Raw genomic sequence first — 25,429 nt, 5'->3', positions numbered from 1 at the left:
ATGCTAGAAGCTGTGCCACAGATATTTCAAATACCAGCAGGGTCACCCATGGTAGACAGGTTTCAGCAGAGCTTCCAGACTAAGATAGACTAGCGATCTACTTCAGAAAATTAGCCCATGAAAACCCTGTGGATCGCAACAGGACACTGTCTGACTTGCTTGCTTTGGATACATCACTGGGAGGAATCAGTTGCTGGAGAAGGACATTGTGTTTGGTGAAGGAGGCCGGCGAGGGAGACTCTTGGTGAGATGACTAGCACAACAGCCTCAACAATGGACTTGAACATGCTAGTGATCATGAGGATGATGCAGGACTGGGCAATGTTTTGTTTTGTTGTATATAAGGTCGCCATGAGTCGGAGTCAACTCAACAGCAGCTAACTACAACAACAACGGGGATGAGGGATCCTAAATGGGAGTTGAGCAGCCCATACATGCTGTTGGTCCTCTCATATGTTCAAGTATCATGGGGATGAAGCACCAGATGGGAGCTAAGCATTAGCAGACCACTCCTGATGGTTGTATCTCAGCAAAATTCTTACTTACACATGGCCTGATATTTTTCAGGCCAAGTCTAATTTCTTTTAAGCTTATACTGGTGGTCTGAAGCCAGATCAGGAGTCACAGGAGCTCTGTGAGGCTTCTCAGGTGGGGGCCGTATCTTTCTGAGGGTCATGAAGGATCTTTCTGAGCCTACAGTACCTTCACAATTTCTTGGGCGATCTGTCTGGTTTTGTTGACATCCAAGACGATCTTGGCATCCCTCACCACAGAATAGAGTGTCCGTCCTTTACAGAGACTGAAAAACAAAAGGACAAGACAAATGATTGGTAGCTGTTATGATGAGGGCAACGCACAACAGTTATTAAAAATGAAAAATCATAGCGTGGACGTGCCACTGTTATGCCTACAAGATCATAGAGCCTGGACTGGACCTCAGAGTGGGTTCAGGGAAGTGGTTCTTTTGGATTCTCAGGACAGTCACCAACTTCTGACATCCAAGGACACCCCAGAATCTAGCCAGTCAGGAAGTGGATTCACTACTGTCAGTAGATCCCAGCATCTCACAGGTGGAAAGCTGTATCTAAACCAACAACTTCTGGGCTCCTCAGACACCTCTCAGACAATGCTCTGCCGGCCACTTGTGCCAGCTGCTTCCACTCACTGCGAGTCGCCGCTGTCGGAGGGGACCATCATGAAGGACCAGCAAAGCTGTGGCTGATGTGTGTTAAGTATCATCAGCAAATGAGGCATTCAAGCCTACAGATGGGTGTGTGTAGACATCACTGAGACGACCAAAACCAGACACCTGTCTAGATAGGTTTTTCAAACTATTTCAGCCTCATTGAGTTCATTTTGAGGACGAGTGGTTTCGGATGAGTAACAGGATGAAAAGGGACGTTATGCAGCAAAACAAACACCTTGTTCAGTTGTCTACGTGCTCATCTGTTCATTTTCCCAGCACGGAGTCCAATTCCCGGCACACACAGAGCAGGCACTCAATAAACAGTCACCAAGTGAATGAGTGAGTGAGAGAATGAGTGAGTGAATGAATTCTAGATTCACCATAGCATCCTCAGCCCCTAGCACAGTGTCTGGTTCATAGAATCAAATATTGGCTGAAAGAAGAACATCATTAGAAAATCAATTTTTTATCTCCATCAAAATAACAGCTTGATTTTTTTTTCTTTTAATCTATGACATTATTGCTAAAATATTCTAGGCATTTTATTCATTCAGTTAGTATTTAAGAAGCCCTTGTGTACTACTAGACTTTTCTGAGATCTTATTTCCTGGTGGTTGAAGCGTGAACTCTGGTATCAGAGGGATCTCGGTTTTAGTACTAGCTTCACTCCTCCCTGTGTGTCTTTGGGAGGGGTCATTTAATTTCTCTGGGCCTCAGTGTCCTCATCTACAAAAGGGAACTAATGATACCTACCTTGTAGAAGTAGTATTAGGACTGAATGAGATAAAGAGCTTGGTACAGTGCTGGCATCTGGTGGGAAGTATTACATGGTGGTTAGAGGAACAAGGGTCTGTAGTGGGACCCTGTGGATTAGAATCCTGGCAGGTCCTTTAGTAACTGTGTGATCCTGGGCAGGTAAGTTAACCTCTCTGAGCCTCAGTTTCATTAGCTGTAAAATAGGGCCAACATTCTCTGCCTCACAGAGTTGTTAGGAGAATCACATGAAATCAGGTTTTTAAAGCACCTATTTGTGCCTAACACATAGTAACTACTCATTAAATGCTGGCTATTATGAGAAGTAGTAAGTGATCAATAAAATGAACACACACATTAGTGCAAATATATATGTGATATATTTATATATACACAATGTCTGTCTATCCATATACCCATCCATCCACCTACCCATCTATCCATCCACCCACTCATCCATCCTTTATCCACCTACCCACCCACATGCCCATCCAAGGTACTACCTATAACTGCCCCTGATCTTTGACTAAGATTTATTTCTTCACCTGCTTAAGGTGAGATTCCGGGGGTAGGTGACTCACAGGGAGTCTGATTCACCTGCCCGAGGTGGCCCAGTAAATTGGCAGGAGGCCACCCATGATGACTCAAGGCTGTCTGTCCCCTGTTGCTGGTCTGAGCTGAGTGTTTGCTGTGGCTGCTAGAGCAGAGGTGGAAGGAAGGTGGGCTGCACAGCCAATTAAACCATATTGACATTTAAGCATTCGAGACGGCGGAGACTGTGGGTGGATTTCCTCCCCTGGATGCCTCACTCTTGATCAGCTAGAAGCCAGAGCCCGGAAAATACCGTCCCCACTGCAGACAGCAGAGAAAATAATCACAACAGGTTTCAAGACTCCCAGAGTCTCCCGCTCAGGGTAATGGCATCGAAGCTGTGAGCTTCCAATTTCCATCCTTCTCCTTCTTTTGCTCCTCACACCCTCCTTTCTAGCAACAGCTGCAAGTCTTTGCCTTCTCTTACTACCCTATGGCATCTGGTGTTGTGGGACAAACAGACTCTGATTGATGGGAGGATAAATTGGTAATACCGTTTTGGAAGACAGGAACTACTTGCTGTCAAGTTGATTCTGATTCATGGTGAGCCCATGTGTGTCAGAGTAGAACTGTGTTCCATAGGGTTTTCAATGGCTGATTTTTGGGAAGTAGATCACCAGACCTTTCTTCTGAGTTGCCTCTGGGTAGACTCAAACCTCCATCCTTTGGGTTAGCAGGCAAGTGCATTAAGTGTTTACACCACCCAGGGACTCTCTAGCGCAGCTACTAAAGCCAAATATACAAATAACCCATAACGAGTAATTCCTCCCCTAGGTATATACCCAAAAGACATGCATACTCATATTCACCCAAAGATATGTACTAGAATGTTAATACAGCCCATTCATAATAGCCTCAAACTGGAACCAATAACAAAATGGATTAACTGTGATATATCCATATAACAAAATATATTCATATTATCCAATATAATAACAAACTACTGCTAACTAAAAAAAAAAAAGAAAAAAAAAAAAAAGGATGAATCTTACACGCATAATGTTGAGCAAAAGCAGCCAGACACACAAGACCACAAACCAAATGATTCCACTCATTTATACAAAGTACAGGAGTACCCAAAACTAATCTATGTGCTAGAAGTCAACACAGTGGTGACTCTTTGGTGGGGAGGGGCTGGAAGAAGCATGACAAAGACTAGGGGGTCTGTGACGGTCTGTTTCCTGATGTGGAGGCTGGTTACAGAGATGTATACATTTAGTGACATTCCTCACTGCCATCGAGTCAATTCTGATTCAGAGACCCCTAAAGGACAGAGTAGAACTTCCCCATAGGGTTTCCAAGGCTGTAATCACTACAGAAGCAGACTGCCACATCTTTCTCCCACAGAGCGGCTGGTGGGTTTGAACCACCGACCTTTCAGTTAGCAGCCGAGCACTTAACCTTTGTGCTACCAGGACTTCTTGGAGCTACTATTTACTGGGAAACAGGAATAGTAGTAACAATAAAAACTGCTGTGTACCGAGCACTTTCTATGCTCCAGGCATTAGCCTATGCACAAGAGCCCCATGAGGTGAGTATTATTGCTGGATTCCATTGATTCTAAGTTGTGCATTTCCTCACATTTTAACATGTCCGAAATCAGAATGTGTCATGCAATCGTTGTTAGGTCAAAGTTTAATTGGCAGTGTTTTGTGCTTTCTTTGTAGTCCATAAAATACATGTTGCATATTCCAACTGGTGGCATCTTAGATTGGATGAAATACAGTAACTCCGTTTTACAGAGGAGGAAGCTTAGGCTCAGAAAGATAAATAACTTGCCCAGGATTATTCATGGTGGAGCTGGGGTTTTAACCCAGGCAGCCTGGCTCCGGAGTTGAAGCTCTTAACCCCCATGCTTTGTCTCTTAGCATCTTTCTCTGAGACTCTGAGTACCTGGCACATCACAGGCCCCCAGTAAATAGTAACTCTAATGTCACTACTATGATCACCTACAGCAATGAAGATTAATGAGGCCTGCTGTCCTCAGTATCAAAGTCGGTCTGGAGGTCAGCGGAGGCTGTTTTGGTGCCCAAGGATATATTTAATAGCTCTCTAACTTCTGGGGCGGTACGTGCGTACACACACACACCTCTTGGTACATCTTTCCGCAGCAAAGATCATGTTCCTCCAGGAATAGGAGCAAGAACAGGAATTTCCCATCCTGACTGCAGAAGAACTGCCCCCCAAAGATGTGCACGCCCTAATCCCCGGAAGCTGTGAATATGCTCCCTTACATTGCAAAAGGGACTTTGCTGATATGATTAAGGTTCCTGAGGTGGGGAGATTATCCTGGATTATCCGAGAGGGCTGGATATAACCACACGGTTCTTGAAAGTGAAAGCAGAGGCAAAAGAGAGAGGCAGAGTTTGACCCCAGAAGCGGAGGTTGGAGAGATATGATATTAGGAAGACTGAATCAATCCACTGTTGATGCCTTTGAAGATGGAGGAAGGGGCCATGAGCCAAGAGGTGTGGGCAGCCTCTAGAAGCTGGGAAAGGCAAGGGAACAGACTGTACCCTAGAATCTCCAAAGGGAACATAGCTCTGCCAACATGTTAATTTTAGCTTAGTGAGACCCATTTTTGGACTTCTGACCGCTAGATCTGTCAGATAATGTATTTGTGTTGTTTCAAGCCATAAAATGTATAGTAATTTGTTACAGCAGCAAGAAGAAACTAATACAGTTGAGTAGTAAGTATTGTGTCACATAGTGGGTGTGAGGTTGAAACAAAATCATCCAAGTGAAGTATATGGCCCAGCATGTGGCCATAACATGTACTCTGAACACTGGAATAATATTGAGACAGTATTAGTGCTAATAATAACACTTTCAAGTCTGGATGACTACAACTGCCAATTCATTCTCCACCCAGCACTCCAAGTGACCACTTCGAACTGCCAAGCTGACCACGTCACTCCACTGCTGACAGTGTTCAATGGCTCCCCACTGCTCTGTGGATAGAGACCCAACTCCTGCACAGGCCTACAAGGCCCCAGCCATCTGACCCCTGTAGACTGCTCCACCCTCTTTTTGCTGTACTCTTCCCTTTGCTCACTCAGCTCTAGCTACATGGCCCACCTCAGGGCCTTTGCCCATGCTGTTTCCTTGGCCCGCAACACTCTCCCTACTTCTCAAAAGCCTCCCCAACCTCTCGCCTAGGATTTTCCCCCGTAGATCCCTGCAGCACTGTGGACTCCATCTTCAGTGCTTGTCGTGATTGTGACTATATACGTGATGACTAGAGTCTTCAATTAAAGGCCATCTCCCCTTCCAGCCTGTGAGCTCTGTGAAGACAGGCAGGGACTAGGTCTGTCTGTTTTACCGGTACATCCCAACACACAAATCAGAACCGAAGTAGTGAGTGGATGGACAGCAAGTGCCACTGGCTATCTCACATGGCCTGGGCCAAACCTCCTCTTCCTGTATTCCAGGGAGTGAGGTCCTCACCATGCGTCACAACCAACTAAACAGGAACAACATCTCAGGGGGCCGTGTCTTTCCTAATTCTTTGCTTATGAACCATTGGCTGATATTAGGAGTTCCAAGGAGCCCTGGTGATGCAGTGTGAGCGGTATGAACCCTCCAGCCACTCCATGGGAGACAAATGTGGCAGTTTGCTTCTACAAAGATTACAGCTCGGGAAACCCTATGGGGGTAGTTCTACACTGTCCTATAGGGTTCCTATGAGTCAAAACCGACTCGACTGAAATGAATTTGGTTTTTGGAAGGAGCTCTAGGGAGCCCTGGTGGTGCAGAGGTTAAGCTCTCAGCTGCAAACTGAGAGGTTGGTAGTTCGAACCCAACCAGCCACTCCACAAGAGAAAGGCCTGGCACTCTGCTCCCATAAAGATTACAGCCTAGAAAACTCTATGCGGAAGTTCTACTCTGTCACATGAGGTCTCTATGAGTCAAAATCGACTCAACAGCACCTAACAACAACAAGGAGCTCTAGAGGTGGCCAGGCTGAGGGTGACAAATGGTCTATTAGGGACAGGGGAGTGTTGTGGTTTGAATTGTGTCCCCCACAAAGATATGTTGAAGTCCTACCCTCTGATACCTGTGAATGGGATCTCGTTTGCAAATAAGGTCTCTGTAGATGTAATCTACATTACAGATTAGGGTGGCCCTTATCCAATATGACCAATGTCTGTCCTTATCCAAAGAGGAGATGAGACACAGAGAAGAGAACGCTATGTGGAGACACATCATAGAGGAAGATGGCCACGTGAAGATGGAGGCAGAGATTGGAATCACGCTGCCACAAGACAAAGGACGCCTGGGGCCACCAGAAGCTGGAAGTGGCAAAGAAAGACCCTGCCCTAGAACCTTTGGAAGGAGCGTGACCTTGGCCTCCAGAGATGAGAGAATAGATTTCTGCTGTCTTATGCCGCTGAGTTTGTGGCCTTTTGTTATGGCAGCCTGGGAAACTAACAGAGAGGATACCGGGCCCTCAGACATGCGTGGTTTGGCTTCCACCAGGAGTCAAATAATCTTAAATTTGCATGCTCCTAGACAGGGTATGTGAGTCTCCCTTGCCACAGTCCTCACCACTCTGTAATGTGCTACACCTAGTCTGCTTTCTGCATTGACATCACCTGCCTCCACCCTGTTGGTGTTTAAGCTAAGCCACAGGTTCACAAACTTGAGCAAACACCAGAATCATTTGGAAGGCTTGTTAGAACACGGAATGCTGGGCCCCTCCTCCAGAGGTCAGATTTGGGTAAGGCCTGAGAGTCTGCATTTCTAACAAGTTTCCCAGGTGATGCTGGTGCTGCTGGCCCAGGGACCCCGCTTTGAGAACCGCTGCTCAAAGCCAACCTCTCATTTTACAGACGGAGAAACTGAGGCCCCGAGATGATCAAAATCCACTCAGTGAGTGCCACCGTGTGCCTGACAGTGTTGTAGGCGCGGAAGATACAGTAATGAGCTAGACAGACCTGATCCTTAATCTCACTGGGCCGACCCTAACAGAGGAGGCAGTCAATGAACCAGTAAGCGAGCAAATAAATGAGAACTTCAAGGAGGCAGAGAGTGAGTGGGGAGTAGGTGCTTCTTCAGTTAGGGTGGGCACAGAAAGGCCCTCTGGGGAGATGACCTTTACAGTGATAACTGAATGAAGAAAGAAGCAAGCCATGTGGAAATCTGGGGAAGACAGTTCCAGGCTGAGGGACCAGCCAGTGCAAAGGCCCTGGGGTTGCTTGAGTAACACAGAAAAGGCCACCGTGGTTAGACTGCAAAGAGCCTCTCCCAGTGGCTGTGCTCCTCAAGTGTTTTCCTTCCAAATAAAAGAAACAGCTGGATGGAAATGGTCCCCAGCTCTGCCTGATTTGAGCTCTGAAGGCAGCTGGTTTCAAAGTCAGCTGTTATTTTAAAAACACTCCGGCAGTCGGAAGGGATTTACAACCCCTCGGCTGCTCGTTTGCTTCTAAAGCGCATTCCCCACTTCTCTAAACTCAAAATCCACTTAATTGTCCTCAACTCCACCCGCCCCCCACCAGCCCCTCCTTTTAGCAAATAAATCACATTTCAAGCGACAAGCGTTATGCTCCATCAAATTCAGCTGGCAATCTCCAACATCCAAGCAGTTCATGAATCTAACACCGAAGATATTAAGCCTCGGGGCTCAGGGGCTTTATAATAAAAAAATGCCAGGTTAGCTTCATATAAAAATGGGAAATGCCAGGAAGCAAGTGAGAAATGCCAGCTAGTTGCCACCTGCTTAACCCAAAGTACAGTCCAGGAAATGAAGAATTATAGAGTTACATTAAGTAAGCGGTTGCAGAAGGCTCGAGTCCCAGTCAGACAAGAAAGATGACAGTGGCTCGCCAGCCATCAAAATATGCAAACCAGGTGTGTACGGAGAGCGAGAGCAGAGCCTGGTTTTCCCTAATACCTGCCCTCCCTGCCTTCCACCAGCCTTTAATATTGCTGCAAAGATCACAGAAGTGGAGAGGCAAAAGGAAGCCTAGGCTCTCAGTCTTTATGTCTTCTTCCCTCCACAGCAGGATCTGATTTTGCTATGTCAAGAAGACAGGAGGCATGTGTGTGCACAGACAAAAGTGTCTATATGTACGTGTAAGTACAGATATGTGTGTACACACACATATATTCATAGAAGACACAATTACAGACACTTCTCAGACATAGCGAAACACCTTGCAAGATTGGTTTCCTAGATTTAAAGGCTTAGGACCTTAGTCTCATGGGACAACTGAGTCAACTGGCATAATATAGTTCACAAAATTCATGTTCTGCATCCTAGTGAAGTGAGTAGTGTCTGAGATCTTAAAAGTTTGCGAGCAGCCATCTAAGATAAAACTATTGGTCTCTACTCATCAGGAGCCAAAAATAAGAAGGAAACCAAACTCTTAGAGAAGAAACAAGTCTACAGGGCTAACAGCCTACACGAGGCATGGCCTTATCTACTCTGAGACCAGAAGAACTAGATGGTGCCCAGCTACCACTACTGACTGTTCTGACCAAGGTCACAATAGATGGTCCCAGATAAAATAGGAGAAAAATGTAGAACAAAACTCATATTCTTAAAGAAGCCCAGACTTACTGGACCAGTTGAGACCAGAAAACTCGCTGACACTATTGCCCTGAGATATTCTTTACACCTTGAACTGAAACTACCTCCTGAGAGCACCTTTTCTCGAAATAACAGAGTAGCACACAAAATAAAGGATATTACCCATAAGCACAGTGCTCTACTAAAAAAACATCTATAGGAGGCCAAAAGGTCAACAATTACTCTAAAGCAAAGATGAGTAGATGATGGGGCAGGGAAACTAGAGTACTGGAAATGGAACAACTAGAACACAATTAAAGAGAATGGTGTCATGTTGCGAAAAATGTAATTAATACTTTGTACAGGAACTGTCAACTGGGAACCTGATTTACTGTGTCAGCTTTCACCAAAAACATAATAAAATATTTTTTAAAAAAAAGGCCAGGAGGGACTACTCAGGACCCTTCAAGGACTGAGCCCGGGGGTGCTCCTGCTCCCTCATTGGTGACTCCTTGCTTCTGGGTACTTGGGGTCACAAGGAAGACAGACCTGGTCCTTAATCTCCTGCACATCCTCCCTCCCCTCCCCCAAGTAGGAGCTTAACAAACAAAACCAGTTGCTGTTGAGTAGATTCTGACTCATGGCGACCCATGTATGTCAAAGTCCCTGGGTGCTGCAAACAGTTAAGCACTCAGTTACTAACCGAAAGGTTGACAGTTCAAACCCATCCACAGGCACCTGAGAAGGAAGGCCTGGCAATCTACTTCTAAAAAAATCAGCCATTGAAAATCCTATGGAGCACCGTTCTACAGATACACAGAGAGTCATCATGAGTCGGAGCTGATGTCACAGCAACGGCTAACTGGTATTCAGCATTCTTTAGCACTGCTTGGAGAATAAAGGAGATAAGCTCATGGCCGCCATCTACGGAACTTTCTCAGACAAGGCACTAAAAAGAGAACTTTTCCCATGATCCTAGAACAAGGAGGCACTATCTTACAAAGGAGGAAACCCATGTGCAGGAAAGTTAAACAACCTGCCCAGGGTCCCTGTGCTTATGGAGAGGCATCCGTTTGCAGCAGCAGGGCCAGGATTTGAGTTGAGATCTCAAATCTTCACATCTTTCCATTATTTCATAAGATCCTTTGGGAAACTGATGTAGCACCACGAGGAGTTGGCTGAGCCTGACTAGGAACCTCTGACCTCTGCATGCCCTCATTTGTCCATTGAGCTCAGCTGAGACCCCTCACCAACACTAGGCCCTTCCTTCCACCCCCCGAATTCAGGGCAGGCCATGTTTGCACTCAACATATGTTTGCTGCTTCTGTATGGGAATTCCCAGGTGCCCACCCAGAGACGAGCAGGGCAGGCTGAAGACGGCTATACTGAGGGGATCTTACATAGAATGAGTAAGTGAATGAATGGATGGATGGATAGACGGATGGACGAGGGCCCCGCTGACCACCTGGGGAAGACTGTGCTCCTTGCCAAGGCAGGTAGGTCTTCACCTGCTGTCTTCGGACATGAAACAGACCATCAGCCAAACTCAGATCAACTTAGTAACGATGCTTTCAGCTTCCTTCTTGTGTGAGGTACCATGGGGAACAAAAGAACAAACGGGCCCGGGACCCTCCAGGACTGGATATCAAAACACAAGGAGTTCTTGTGGTTTGCTGACCAGAACCACTTTTCGAAAAACTAAACAGGAAACTGCATTAATGTTTGAACAATGTATACACATGCCTCCCAAATTATATGCATTAAAAGTCCGTAGAGAGGACAGACCCCACAGGGTCAGCAAGGATATCTCTAGGCAGTAGAATTAGGAGCATTCCAATGTTCTCGCCGCTTATCTCTGTTTTCTCATTTTTCTCCAGTAAACATGTGTTACTTTTGTAAAAAGAGAGAACGGGAATAAAGAAAGAAAAAAGCTGCTCTGGGTCAGACTGAAATGACACCAGAAACGTATGTTTACTCTACAGATGGTCTGGAAAACACTGAACTGGTGAAAACTGAAATAAGAAAGTACTGTCTGCATCGAATTCCTAGTCCAAGGAGCTCAGCTTTGCTTTGGAGACTCTCTGCTGTTACTCCGAGGGCAGGAGACGTTTTTGCTCCTTTTGTGTTTTACACATTCTGGGCGCATGGTAAGTGCTTGCTGTTTACTTGAAAGCCCCCACAATGCTCTCTCCCTGGAAATGTTCAATTCTTAATGAGGAAGACAGAGTTTACTACTGTATTTTTAAAAATAACTGTGGCTGGTAAGAGGAGAAGGGGCAGGCAGAGGTGAAGAGCATGCATAACCCCAAGGGATGGCTGTGTCCTTTCTGCCCACCTGCCCCAGAGCCCCTGGGTGGTGCAAACTGTTAACACGCTCAGCCGAAAGGGTGGAGGTTCGAGTCCACCCAAAGGCACCTTGGAAGAAAGGCCTGCTGATCTACTTCTGAAAAATCAACCACTGAAAACTCTATGAAGCCCAGTTCTACTCTGACACATGGGGTCATCGTGAGTTGGAGTCAACTTGATGGCAATTGGTTGTTTTTCCAATGAGGAAGCAAAGGCTCAGGAAGGATAAATAAATTGCCCAGAATTCTTCCCAACCAGGATGTAGACGCAGGATTTGGGTCCACTTTGCCCAAAGCCCCAGCCCTTCCACTGCTGCTCCCTTTTCTGGGAAGGTCTCTGCGCCCAGCACCTCTAGCATGTACCCAACCAGCCCACTGTGCGTACTGCTCTATGGCAGGGGTTTTCAGGGAGCCCTCAGAAGAAGTGTGGACACCCAGATCTACTAGAACCAAGACAAGGGTTGGCAAACTACAGCCCAGGGGCCACCTCCAGTGTGCTGCCTGTTTTTGTCTGGCCCACGAGCTAAGAATGGTTTTTACACTTTTAAATGGTTGAAAACAAAAATCAGAAGGAGAATATTTTGTGCATGTGAAAATTTTATGAAATTCAAATGTCGGTGTCCATAAATAAAGTTTGACTGGAACACAACCATGCCCACTTGTTTGCATACTGCCTATGGCTGCCTTTGTACTAGCGGCAGAGTTGAGTAGTTGTTGACAGAGACCTTATGGCAAAGCTGAAAATATTTACTATCTGGCCTTTTACAGAAAATTTTTGCCGACCTGTGCTCTGAGAAATTAGGGTGGGGTCAACAGAAATTAGGCTGTTAGAACGAAAAGGAATTCAACAACTTCCAACCACTCTCCTCTGCATCATTTACTCTATGGGGTCAGGGGCCAGGTGGGTTTGCCATTCATTCACTTGCTCACTCACTCATTCATTCAACCAACTACTCATTCATTCATGGAACCATTCAACCATTAATTCACTGACCTATTCAACAATTCATTCAACGATTCAACCATTCATTAATTCACTGAACCATTCAACCATTCAGCCATTCAGCCAACCATTCAACCATTTATCCAATCATTCACCCATTCACATAGGTGTCATTGAACTAACACTACAGAGCCCCTACTCTGCCAGGAACTGTGTCAGGTGTGGGGATATCACGTCTGGTGGGACAGGTGAACAGCACACAGGGAAGCACGGCCAAGTGTTACAGGTGCAGGGGCAAGACTCTGTTTATGACTGAGCTGAGCTGAGAAGACAACAGAACTGGGGCCAGTACAAATACAGCCTGGGAGCTTATCTGCAAGCCTGTGTTACAGAGTAGCAGAGACAGTCTGAGCTGCTCACAGCCACCCTAGTCAGGAGAGAGCTCCTGTGAGGACCACTGGATGCATCCTACCAGGCCCCAGCCATGACCATGACCATGACTCAAATGTGGAAGCACATATCAAATCCATGACATACAACTTACGTGCATTTAATTTTCCTGCCTTGTCCCCTCGCTGACTTCCTGCCCAAACCCCTGTACCGTGCCACAAGGAAGCCTCCTCAGGCAGTCCCTGGGCACTAAATTAACTGAAGAAATGTTCATTTAAGTGAGGCAAATCCCAAATTGCTATAGAATGCCTTCTTTATGGACCACTGGCTTAGACAGGGCCACGGGGGCAGTGGGGGAATTACCTGATCCACTGCCACCACACACAAGATCACTACAGCTGGGTCAATAGTCACAGGTATGACACATGTCTGGGCGTGTGGATCTGCACTTGTGCATTCTTGTTTCCATGGGTGCAGATTGTGCTTCTCTCTCTGTGCAATGTGCACATGTACGTGTGCATATACACGCGTGTGCACTGGTGTGCGTGTATCCACACAAGCGTAGATATGCGTGTGCATACATGTTTATGTCTGTGCAGCCACGTGCATATGTGTGCATGTGTCTTCTCTGCATTTATGTGCATGTCTGTGTCTGTCCATATGTACGTTTCTTTAGGGGTGGGGTATCTTGAGACTGGAGTTGGGGAGAGCATTGCCGGTACTGTCATGCCAACTGCAGAACTGGTGAGAGCCTCTCTCACCACCCAAAAGCACATTGCATCTGCATTTTCCCTGGCCTTGAAATGCTCCAATAAGAAGATCAGTTCTTCGTCCGAAAACTGGAAGTTCCCCAAAATCCCGCCTCACTTCTTCCCGTTGCATTTACTGAGGAGCCCTGGGATGAGAAATGGGGGGAAGAAACTAATTCCACAGTTTTGTCGATCACGGAATGAATTTCCTTTTGTTTCTACAACCCGTGTCTCTGTGACCTAACAACAAAGAACACTTGTGTTCTTTGCTCTTGAAGCTTTGTAGATAGAAGCTAGAGAAGCTAGGGGATATAAGGAGGCCTGGGTGGACAAGATTACTGGGTTGAACATTGGGAGGGAAATGAACTACCATTTCCTTACCCCAAGAACCATTCCCCTTAGAAGGAGAAGTAGAAAAGAGAGTGGAGAGAAGAGAGAACTTACCAGTAGCACCAAGCAGTTAAGAGCTTGGAATCTGGAGTCAGACAGAACGGGGTTCCAGACACAGTTCTGATATTCTTTAGCTATGACACTGTGGACAAGTTGCTTAAAATAAATGCAAGTGGACAAACGAGCATCTATCTCATAGGTCTGGGAGGATTAAATCAGAAAACTCTTGCTTGGAAGAGGCAATGTCCTGGTTCACCAAGTCCTGCTCCTTTGTGCTCTCTTCTAGACACGAAGAGACTACACTTCCCAATCTCCTTGCGGTTCTGCAGGGTCACGTGACTAGTTCTGGCCAATGAAAAGTGACGCCTGTCTCTTCCTGGTTGAGGTCGTGAAAACCCCATTGCCGGATCTCCAGTCTCTCCTCTCTCTTGAGCTACTGTGATTACAGGGACTCCAGGATGACACGGAAGAGCCACAAGATTGGAGTAGCCTGGACCCCTAAGTAACTTCATGGAAGACGGCTGCCCTGGGAGATTGCCCAACCTACAGTGGACTTCACATGGTTGAGAAATAAAGTTTCTGAGAACCCACAGAGAGTTGAGTTATTTGTTATTGTGACATTAGCCTATATCCTACCCTGACTATAGGGGACAGTAGTGGTTCAGTGGCAGAACTCTCACTTTCCATGTGAGAGACCCAGGTTTGATTCCCGGCCAACGTATCTCAAGCATGGTTAGTCAGCAGAGCCTTGCGTGTTGCTAGGATGCTGCTCAGGTTTCAGTGGAGCTTACACATCAGAACAGACTAGGAAGAAAGGTCTGGTGATCTACTTTCAAAAATCAGCCAATGAAAACCCTATGGATCAGAACATTCTGATCTGCAACCAATCACAGGGATGGTGCAGGACTGGGCAATGTTTCATTCCATTATGCATGGAGTTGCCACGAGTCGAGGGCTGAAACTCGACATCGGTAAACAACAACAATCCTAACCAAAACAACATGTAAAGAGGTTTGCACCTGGAACACAGAAAGCACTAGATAAATAGTGGCTATTATGGTTAACAGAGGAGCCCTGGTGGTGCAATGGTGAAGAGCTCAGCTGCTAACCAAAAGGCTGGCAGTTCAAATCCATCCGCCACTCCTTGGAAACCCTATGGAGCAGTTCTACTCTCTCCTATAGGGTTGCTATGAGTCCGAATCGACTTGATGACAACGGGTGTTTTTAGTTTTATTATGTTACTAAGGAGCCCTGCTGGCATAGTGGTTAAAGAGCTCGGCTCCTAACTGAAAGGTCGGCGGTTTTAACCCACCAGCTGCTCTGTAGGAGAAAGATGTGGTAGTCTGCTTTCATAAAGATTAACAGCCTTGGAAACCCTATGGGGGCTGTTCTACTCTGTCCTATAGGGTCGCTATAAGTCGGAATCAACTTGATGGCAGTGGCTATTATGGTTAATCGGTGGACCTCGAAATACAAGGCAAGCGAGACCGGGAAAAGAGGATGGAGAGAGAATGGGACAAGAGCAAAATAAATAGAAGTAAGATACTCTGGTTGGGGTCGACCTTCTACATCTCCAGGGAAACCAAAGTCTCTGGGCTGGCAGTTGTATTTTCCTTGGTGTTGAAGAAGCGTGGCCCTTTTCCGAATACCCACAGATCCCTCATCTCTGTATAGCCAGGCAGCACCAACGTTTTTAAAGAAAAAGAGGCGAGTGGGAATCTGTGCCTGGTGAGATTCAATTTCATGTTTTTCTTAATGGCTTTCCCCTGCTTCTCACAGATAGAAAGCAAGTCACCCTGGGGATGTGCCCTTACCACTCAAACGTTTAAAAACAGAAAATAAATGTCCAGGGAGATTAAAAATACAGGTTCTGTGTCCCGAAAGGTTGTCATGTGACAATGTTGCATCTTCACGGGAAAGATGAAAACACCATGTAATCCTATTACGAATATTTCCATTAGTCACCAAGCCTCACCTTGGTAATCTGTTTCAACTGAAAATCCTGTCATTCCCCAAAACCCAATTTAGAAGGTACAGGAACAAAATGTTTGTGCCAATTTCTCAGAGGTGGGCAAAAATCGGCACTCAAGTTCATCTGGGGTTCTTTTTCCCTTTAAGCTCTTAAAGCCAGGGTACCAAGAGTCCCCTCCTAAAGTTTGCCCTGGTGATCTTGCCCTCTCAGGCCTCCATAAATCCTGCTGGTGTGCTAGCTTCTATTTACAAAGCTTTGAGGGTAAAGATGTAGGGCTCTTAACAGCCACTTCGACACCCAACGCTCATGTGCTCTGGGATGCTCTGGCGAGACTGGTGGAAAGGGGTGCCTGGACCTGGAGCCAAGAAGGAAGAGGAGTCAAGGAGAGTTAGGACTAGCCAGCCCACACGCTGCACACAGCTCAGGACCAGAGCTGAGTCAGCTCCTATACTGTCCTCTCCACCAGTATGGAAACCATCACATCATTTCAGCCACCCGGGGGTAGATAAGTGTAGTTAGATCCCATTGTACAGTGAAGAAATGAGGCTCAGGGTTTAACCCAAACTTTGGAGCCAGAATGTGGTAGATGCTGCTTCCTCCTCCCAAGACCAGAATTCAGACATTCTGGTTTCATGGCCTTGTGTTTTGCATCAGATGACCCCAGCCTCCTGCTCAAGCTGAGTTGTGCTTCTGTTGCTTTCACCCACAGAGACCTGGCAAGTAACAAAATTTCATGGAGCTTCATCTGTAAAACGGGGACAAATAATCATATCACATCTCAGGATAGCTGTGAGCATTTGATCACATAAAGTATACATAACACGCTCAACACACTGCCTGGTACACAGTAAGGCTCTGTTATGGAATTGAATTGTGTCCCTCGAAAATATGTGTTAAAATTCTAACTCCTGTATCTGTAAATACGATTCTGTTTAGAAATAGGTGTTTTCTTTGTTATTTAATTAGGTCCTACCTAAGTAGGTTAATTAGGTCAAACCTTACCACTTCTGAGTTATAAAAAGAGCAGAAGAGACACAGAGATACACACACACAGGGGGAAGACAGATGCCATGTGAGAATCGTCTACAAACCAAGGAACGCCAAGAACCAAGGGATGCCCAGGGAGACCAACAAGGAAGCAAGTGACAGAGCACTGAGACCCTGATTTGGAATTTCAGAACTATGAGAAAATAAATTTCTGTTCTTTAAAGCCACCCACTTACACTATTTGTGTTACAGCAGCACTAGGAAGCGGAAATAGGCTCAATAACTATCCACTCTCATTACTACTGGAAACCCTGGTGGTGTAGTGGTTAAGAGCTACAGCTGCTAACCAAAAGGTCGGCAGTTCAAATCCACCAGGCACTCCTTGGAAACTCTATGGGGCAGTTCTACTCTGTCCCACAGGGTCACTATGAGTTGGAATCGACTCGACGGCAACAGGTTTGGTGTTTGGTTTTCTCATTACTATTACTCATCCGTGAGGGTCAAGATACTTTGCTCCACTGTGCACCCCCCAGCTGGCACCATTTTTTCCAACTCAACTGAACTATTTGTGCTTTTCCAAATGTGACAGCTCCTTTCTCCCACCTTCCTGATTTTGCATATGCTGTTCCCTCCACCAAGAATATCTTTTCTGCATTTCTTATTTATTTTAAATTGTCTTCTTCCTAAGGAAATAGCCCATATCACCTCTCAGAGTGCCTTCTTCTGAACTCCCTTCACAACTCTGCCTACCTCTGTTTCAACACCTCTTACAATGGTATAATCACTGCCGAATTTCGTGTCTACCTCCCCCCGGCGGTGAGGCTTTTGAGGACAGGCTTGTCTTATACAGCATGGTCGTTCCAGTACCTGGTACCTACTGGCTATGCTGGATAGATGAGTGAATGAATGGACAAACCAGTGAATGGGTACATGAATTATTAAAAAGCCATTTCTAAAAGTGCTGGATTGGGGACACAGGTTCTGAATGTCTCTGACTGGGAAGAAACCTTCAGGGTCAACACACGTCACCAGTATGGGCCAACAAAACGTCACCTTGATCAAAACTGGGAGTTAAATGTTAAGTCTCTCAGATGCGATTTCATGAATTATTTCAGCTAGGCAGCCCGAAGAATTAGAATATAGATTTTATTGGTTCTCCATATTAAATGTTAAGATTCTTTTTGGCAGCCTGAAAATGACACTGCTCTCCTCAGTCAATATCACCTCTTTTCCCACTCAGCAAACATTGGTATTGTTTTCTCTGAGTTGTCAATTTGAGGTTGTGATTTCCACGCATGTCTGGCGTATGCGTGTGAGGATCTGTTCTCCCCAGAGGTTCAGAAATACCTTCCCCTTGGTGTCAGAACAGCCCTGCGCCATCTATAAGCCTGACTTCTGCCTCCAAGAGAAGCCTGGGATGCAAGACAACACACCTGGGATGGGAGAAAGAGGCCGATCTAGGGCCCTTCCAGAAGGAAAGCGGAGAAGCAGACCTCAGTTCTTCCCCCGCAAGGGTAGAAGCCAAGAGAGGCCGAGGGGAGGGCCCCGAGGCTTTAGGATAACGCACAGGCTAAGGCACGTCCTGGCTGAGTGCCATAGGCAAGTTAGTTAACCTCTCTGAGCCTGTTTCCTCATCTGCAAAACGTGGGCCGTCATAACCGTGCTCACAAGGAGCCAAGGAGACAACCAGGTGTGAATCCCACTGCACGTGATTTTATCGTGTTGAGCCTCAGTTTTCTCATCCATAAGCTGGTTTCATGAACCTATCTCACTGTCCTGCCAATTAACTTGGACAATACACTGTAAGTGCTTACTGTTGTACCGGGCTTATAAAGAGCGCTAATGGAAACGCAGCTAATAATAAGAAAGGTAACAACAGTAACAGCGAATGTTAATTTCCTTTCTCTAAGTGACCAAAGGCATGAATTCATACTCCACCCTGAGTGACTGTCTCCTGGCTCCCAGGCTCGGTGCTATGCTCTGGGGTCACGCAGCTCAACAAGACAGTCTGGGACCTCCTGGAACTTCCAGTCTGATGGAGGAGGCAGTTATATGAGAATGCACGTCCAATGCAGGCCACAAACACAAAGGTGACCACGGAGGAGGAAGCAGAGCGTGCTGCCTGTCGGGGGGGAGGCAGCTGTTGCAGAAGGCTTCCAGCAGAGGAGTAAAGAAGGCAGAGGGGAAGCATTGGCCAGAGACTTATCGAGACATCATCCCAGTGTCGCTGGGGGTTTGGGGGCTCAAAGAAGACGAGCAACTACTGTCAGAAAGTTCTAAGTCCTTGTCTTATGATGAACTCCATTGGCCTCCTCAGTGGTCTTCCCACTTCCCTGCTCCTTCCCTCCAATCTGACCTCTGCACAGCAACTGGAAGGATCTCTGTGACTCAGAAAGAGCATCATGTTACTCCTCAACCCCAATAAGAATCCTTAAATAGTTTGCCAGCTGAATGAAACCCTTGTCCTTTGGGATCTGGCCCCTGCCTACCACTGGTCCCCTCATGCCCAGGGAGAAGGAAGCCTGACATAGCTGCTGGGGGCCACAAGGGAGTTATTCTCTTGGGCGCTTATGAGGCTCAATTAGATGTTCCAAGGGATTTATTGTCTTCCTACAGCGACGTGTAAGTGACTGTCAGGGCAGAGCCCCAATCCAGGGAAAGATAACTGCCAAACTTCATGTCTAGGGGTGATGTGTGGGATTCAGGAAACTCTTCTTCTCTTCTTTCTTAAGACAGGCCACTCTGTCTTAAGAAAGACAGACAGACAGATAAGGTGGGCAAAGTCTCGGCCAGGGCTGAGTCACGCAGTCGCGTCACGGCACATCAAAGTCAACAGAGGTGCTTGCTATAGTGGAGCAGCCAAATTCTAGCACGTAGCAAGAGAGCTGTGCACCACCAGGAAGCTCATATCCATTCACTCATTCAACAAATATTTATTGAGCATCTACTATGATGCCGGGTAGTGTTCCAGGTAATAGAGTGAACAGAGCAACACCCCTGCCCTCATGGAGCTTACATTTCAGCAGAGGGAGAAAAATCAAAATAAGCAAATGAAGAAGGATCATAATAATGATGACAACAACGACTGCATTATTCCAAGCAGTCTGCATATTTTACATTCTTTAACCCTCAATGACAGCCTGACAGAGTATTATGTTATCCCCATTTTACAGATGAGAAAAGTGGGGCACAGAGAGGGTAAGTAACCTCCCCAAGGACACACAGCTAAGTGGTGGCTAAAATCATCACTGCCTTTTACTGAGCACTCATCAAGTGCCAGGCACTGCTCTAAATCTGTTACATTCCACCATCACCTTCAGTTCTCCTCTTAACCCTGTGAGGTAGGTATTCTCATTATCGCCATTTCAAAGGGGAGAAAACAGAGGCTCAGAGAGGGGAAGTGACTTACACTGAGCATACCTAGGCACTAAGCAGGGGGCGAGGGGGGGGCCCAGTCTGGAATCCGGGTCTAGGTTCTCTTGAGAAGACAGAAGTGTGAGGATGGTCTCTTTGCTTCAGTAGAACTTAAAAGATTCCAGGCATATAACTGACCACTCGGGACAGGGCTTGTTGATGTTGTTATTAGGTGCCGTCGAGTTGATTCCAACTCATAGCAATCCCATGTGACAGAAAAGAACTGCCCCATAGGGTTTTCTTGGCTGTGATCTTTAAGAAAGCAGATTCCTAGGTCTTTCTCCCACAGAGCCACTAGGGTGGGCTCGAACCTCCAACCTTTAGGTTAGCAGCCAAGTGCCTAACTGTGGTGCCACCAGAGCTCCTCAGGATGGGGCTCTGGGATCAATAACTGCCTCCTCCCCAACTCACGGTGCAAAGGCTCTGAGGTCTGACTGCTAAGCTGCAATCGCAGTCTTACCGTCTCCTCCCTGGATGCCCTGGAAAGTCCTTCATCTGTAAAATGAGAATAACAGTCCTATCTACCTCAAGAGGGTTGCTATAAGATCACCCGAAATCATTCAAGTAAAGGATTTAGCGGTGGCCCTGGTACATAGCAATCACTTAATGAATTTTAGCTATCCTTACTGTTGTTATACATAGGGTTTTCACTGAAGTTGTCAATGATTGTATCCTACTTGGATCAACGATCAAAGTCTATGAAAGCAGCAACCAAGAAATCAAACCATGTATGGCACTGAGCAAATCTGCTGCAAAAGACCTCTTTTTTAGTTTAAAAAAGCAAAGATGTCACTTTGATCACTAAGGTGCACCTGACCTGAGCGTGCTCTTTTCAATTGCTTCATATGCATGTGAAAGCTGGATAGTGAAAAAGAACACAGAAGAAGAATTGATGTGTTCGAATCATGGTGCTGGCAAAGAATACTGAATATACTATGGACTGCCAAAAGAATGAACAAATCAGTCTTAGAAGAAATACAACTAGAATGTTCCTTAGAAGTGAGGATGGCAAGACTTCAGCTCGCTTACTTTGGACACGTCATCAGGAAAAACCAATCACTAGAAAAGGACATCATATTTGGTAAAGCAGAGGGCTAACAAAACTGAGGGAAACCCTCAGTGAGATGAATTGACACAACAGCCATAACAATGGACTCAAATGTATCAATGATTATGAGGACGGTGCAGGACTGGACAAATGTCATTTTGATCAGGTCGTTGTTGTCAGGTGCCATCGAGTCACTTCCGACTCAGAGCAACCCTACATACAACAGAACGAAACACTGCCAGGTCCTGCACCCATCCTCACAATCGTTGCTGTGTTTGAAACCCCTGTTGCAGACACTCTGTCAACCCATCTTGTTGAAGGTCTTTCTCTTTTTCACTGACCCTCTAATTCACCAAGCACGATGTCCTTCTCCAGAGACTGGTCCCTCCTGATAACATGTCCAAAGTATGTGAGACTATGTCTCACCATCCTCGCTTCTTAGTCTGTTATAGTCTGGAAGCTCTGCTGAAACCTGTCCATCATGTGTGACCCTGCTGGTATGAGAAATACTGAAATACCAGTGGCATCGCTTCCAACATCACAGCAACATGCAAGCCACCACAGTACAACAAACTGAAAGATAAGTGGTGGATAATAAGGTTGCCACAAGTCAAAGCTGACTCACTGGCAACCAAGAACAACAACCACAATCCTTGGTGTTATAATTCCCACTACTACTTCTAGTAAGAACTATTACTCTAGCTTCTGCTGTTGTTTGGAAATTGCTGTCCCTGAATTTTGTCCCTGGGAACCTCAAAAGCCACTTGCACCTGGGATTTCATGGGCCAACCTACCCAGCTGTGCAAGTAACAACAGTGAGGTTAGCCACCAATTATTGAGCCCAAACTATGTTTTAGGCACCAAGGAAATGCGCTTTACCTGTGTTCTTATCACATTTACTCTTCTCAATAACCCTGATCCTTAAAAAATGCTCTCCCCTTTTGAGAGAATGAAGATAGTAGCTGGGAAGTTACAGAAATGAGGCTATAGGATTCCAGAGTCCCTGTCACGGTGTTCCTCTGAATCTGTCATGGAGGTTGGCATTGTTCTTCTGTGAACAGTTCAGGGTATCAGAGCCCTGGTTCCACATTCCCATTATCTAAAAAATGATGCCCAGGGCCCACCCCAGATCGATTAAACCAGGATCCTTTGGGAGTGGAGGGTGGAGTCCAGGCATTTCTCTTACTAAAAAGCTCCCCTGGTAATTCTAACATTTAGCCAAGCTTGAGAACCACTGGAAAAATTGAAACCACTCATTTTGACTCAATAAAGGCAAAGTCTCTCTCATTTCCATTGAAATCCATCCAAAAAACTATCTGCCCCCTCACTTGTTTTGCATTTTTCAGCTTACAAACACTTGTGCCCGCATGGTTTATTAAGCTAATACTTGAAACAATGCTGTGGGCTAGGGGTCAGTGTGCCCATTCTACAGATCAGGAAGCTGAGATTACAGACCTCAAATGATTTGATCAAGGCCATCCAGCACCAAGATGGGAACCCAAGTCTTTCAAGCCCAAGTCCAAGAGTCCTGCCTCAAACAGGACGAGAGACCCTTAATAAAGACATCTGAAGAAAGTCATGACTGATCATTTCACCTGAGGAAAGGAGTTCAAGGGACCTGGTTTTGACACTTGACCTCAAAGGATATTCTTACCAGGGTTGACGGAAGGTTTTTACTATGATACTGAACTGGTAACATAGAGCCAACTGTCAAATTTGGATCAGGAGAGACGGTGGCCGTGTTCTTTAGAGAGAGACAACGTTGAGATTAAGTTTTCTGGAGTTGCAAGGCAGGGGCATTAAGGCTGGTTGGGGTCCATCTGCCACAGCAGCCCCATCTGCCTGCAGACAAGGAAAGTGCCAAGGCTCTGACTCCGGTGTTCTCGCGTGGGTTAAACCTACCCTCCTGCAATCTTATCTGAACTACTGATTTGCTTAGCCAACACTTTCTCTATAGATAATGAATAAGTAAACGCCAGCCTGCTGCTGATAAATTATTATGAGTGGGGAGTTAATGGGGTGTACAGCAGGCAGTGAACAGTCCTGCATTTTGGTCTGCAGCTTCCACCCTACCACCACCCACGGCAATGGTGTGGCGCCGCGCCAAAACCCAAACCCAGCCCACTGCTGTCGAGTCGATTCTGACTCTTAGTGAAGATTTAGGGCAGAGAATTGCCCCAGAGGGTTTCCAAGGCTGTGATCTTTACAGATGCAGACTGCCACTTCTCCTCCAGAGCGGCTGGTAGGTTCCAACCACCGACTTTTTTGTTAGCAGCCAAGCGCTTTAACCACTGCTCCATCAGGGCTCCCTTGAGCCACCCCAGGGCCTACTAAATTCTCCCTCTACCCTCACTGCCCAAGACCACCATCTGACCACCTTTCTCCTCCTCCATTGATTGCCCACCTCTTAGGCTTTCCAGGGGCTCAGCTTTTGCTCTCATCAGTTCGTTAAAAAAAAAAAAAACCATTGCCATCAAGTCAATTCTGACTCATAGCGACCCTATAAGACAAAGTAGAACTGCCCCATAGGGTTTCCAAGGAGCAGCTGGTGGATTCAAACTGCCATCCTTTTGGTTAGCAGCCAAACACTTAACCACTGTGCCACCAGGGCCCCCATCAGCACAGAGTTCCACAGCAATTAGAACCAAAGGGGAGGAAACGTGGTGTGCATCTTTTAGTCCCGCCACCTGGTTATTCATTTGGGTGGTCTGTTTTCTTTTTAGCTCTGTGAATGTTCCATAGACGTTCATTTCTACAGATGTGAATTCTGCTGAAATTCTCATCTATACATGCTTCCCTAGGTGTATTTGTTATTGGCTCTAATCCAGTGATACGAGAATGATTCTGACCACTGTCTCCCCTCTCTAACCTGCCACCTTGCCTTGCCTTATGGAGTTGGCTCTAGTTATGACATGCTGTCTGCCTCTATTACATCCCAGGAGCCCCCAAACATTCATTCTTAGCACCTGCCAGGGCCTAATAGGGAGCAGGCTCTCAATAACTATTTTCTGAGTGGTGAAAACTAGATTAATGGTGGATGGATGCAAGAATGGCTAGCTAGAAGGGCTACAGGATGGATGGATGGATGGACGGATGGATAGATGGGTAGTTGAGTGAGTGGATGTTGGATGTATGGATGGGAGGATGGATGGGTAAATAAGTGGGCAGTTGAGTACGTGGATGTTGGATGGATAAGTACTTGACTGGGTGGATATTGGCTAGACGGATGGATGGATGGATGGATGGATAGGAAGATGGACAGATGGATGGGTGGGTGGATAGTTGAGTAGGTGAATACTGGATAGATGGATTAGGGATGGACAGATGGATGGGTAGATGGAAGGGTGGGTTGGTGGGTGAGTGGATGACTGGGTGGATGGTTAATGGGAGGTGGGTAACCGGGGGAGGGTGAGTAGAGGATGGATGGATGAATTGATAAGAGGATGAGTGGATGGATGAGTGGTCATTCACTCCTAAGGGTTAAACTTAGACCAAACAGACCCAGACAAGGAGGTAAATGACCTACGAAGGTTGAAGTAGTTAATACTACAATCATTTCATAAACAAGGAAACTGAGAGCTAGAAAAGTTAAAAGCTTGTCCAGAGTCACATAGCATAGAGGAAGAACTTGAACTCTTATCTCCCTCCTCCTCTCCTGCCATATCCTTACCGGATTCAGCACCTGATGGAAGCCCCATCTGTCTGGATGTCATGTTAACAGAACCATTTTTTCAGCTCTAACTCTATAGCTGGGGGGTGAGATAAGCCCAGGGTTGTGCCAGCACCAAGGGTGAAAGGGAACGAGGAAGGAGTACAGCAGGGGAGCCAGATGGAACAGAGTTCCTGCAGAAGGAAGGGCCACAAGGCCACTGTAGCCCGATGTCACAGATTGAATTGCGTCCCCCAAAAATATGTGTCAACTTGGCTGGGTCATGATTCCCCATACTATATGATTGCGTAATCTGATGTGATTTCCTTACATGTTGTAAACTCTATCACTATGATGAGATGTGATCTGCTTATGTGTTGCAAATTCTGTCACTGTGGTGAGGTTATACTGATGAGGTTTACAAGATTAGATAGAGTCTTAATCCAATCTCTTCTGAGATATAAAAGAGAGAAGCGAGCAGAGACACATGGGAACCTCATA

The 25,429-nt window shown here is 46.2% G+C and overlaps 1 protein-coding gene across 1 annotated transcript in view; it reads right to left on the bottom strand.

The window, feature by feature from the left end:
* Positions 1-25,429, bottom strand: part of KSR2 (kinase suppressor of ras 2) — a 405,360-nt gene that overhangs the window by 18,724 nt on the left and 361,207 nt on the right. The window contains exon 16 of the mRNA XM_004379037.1: positions 703-799. Coding sequence (XP_004379094.1) covers positions 703-799 — 97 coding nt within the window. The remainder of the gene's footprint in view (positions 1-702; positions 800-25,429) is intronic.

Source organism: Trichechus manatus, unplaced genomic scaffold (assembly GCF_000243295.1).
Source record: "Trichechus manatus latirostris isolate Lorelei unplaced genomic scaffold, TriManLat1.0 scaffold00061, whole genome shotgun sequence".
Lineage (NCBI taxonomy): Eukaryota > Metazoa > Chordata > Mammalia > Sirenia > Trichechidae > Trichechus > Trichechus manatus.
Note: the sequence above shows the minus strand (reverse complement) of the source record. Positions and strands in the feature narration are given on the sequence as shown.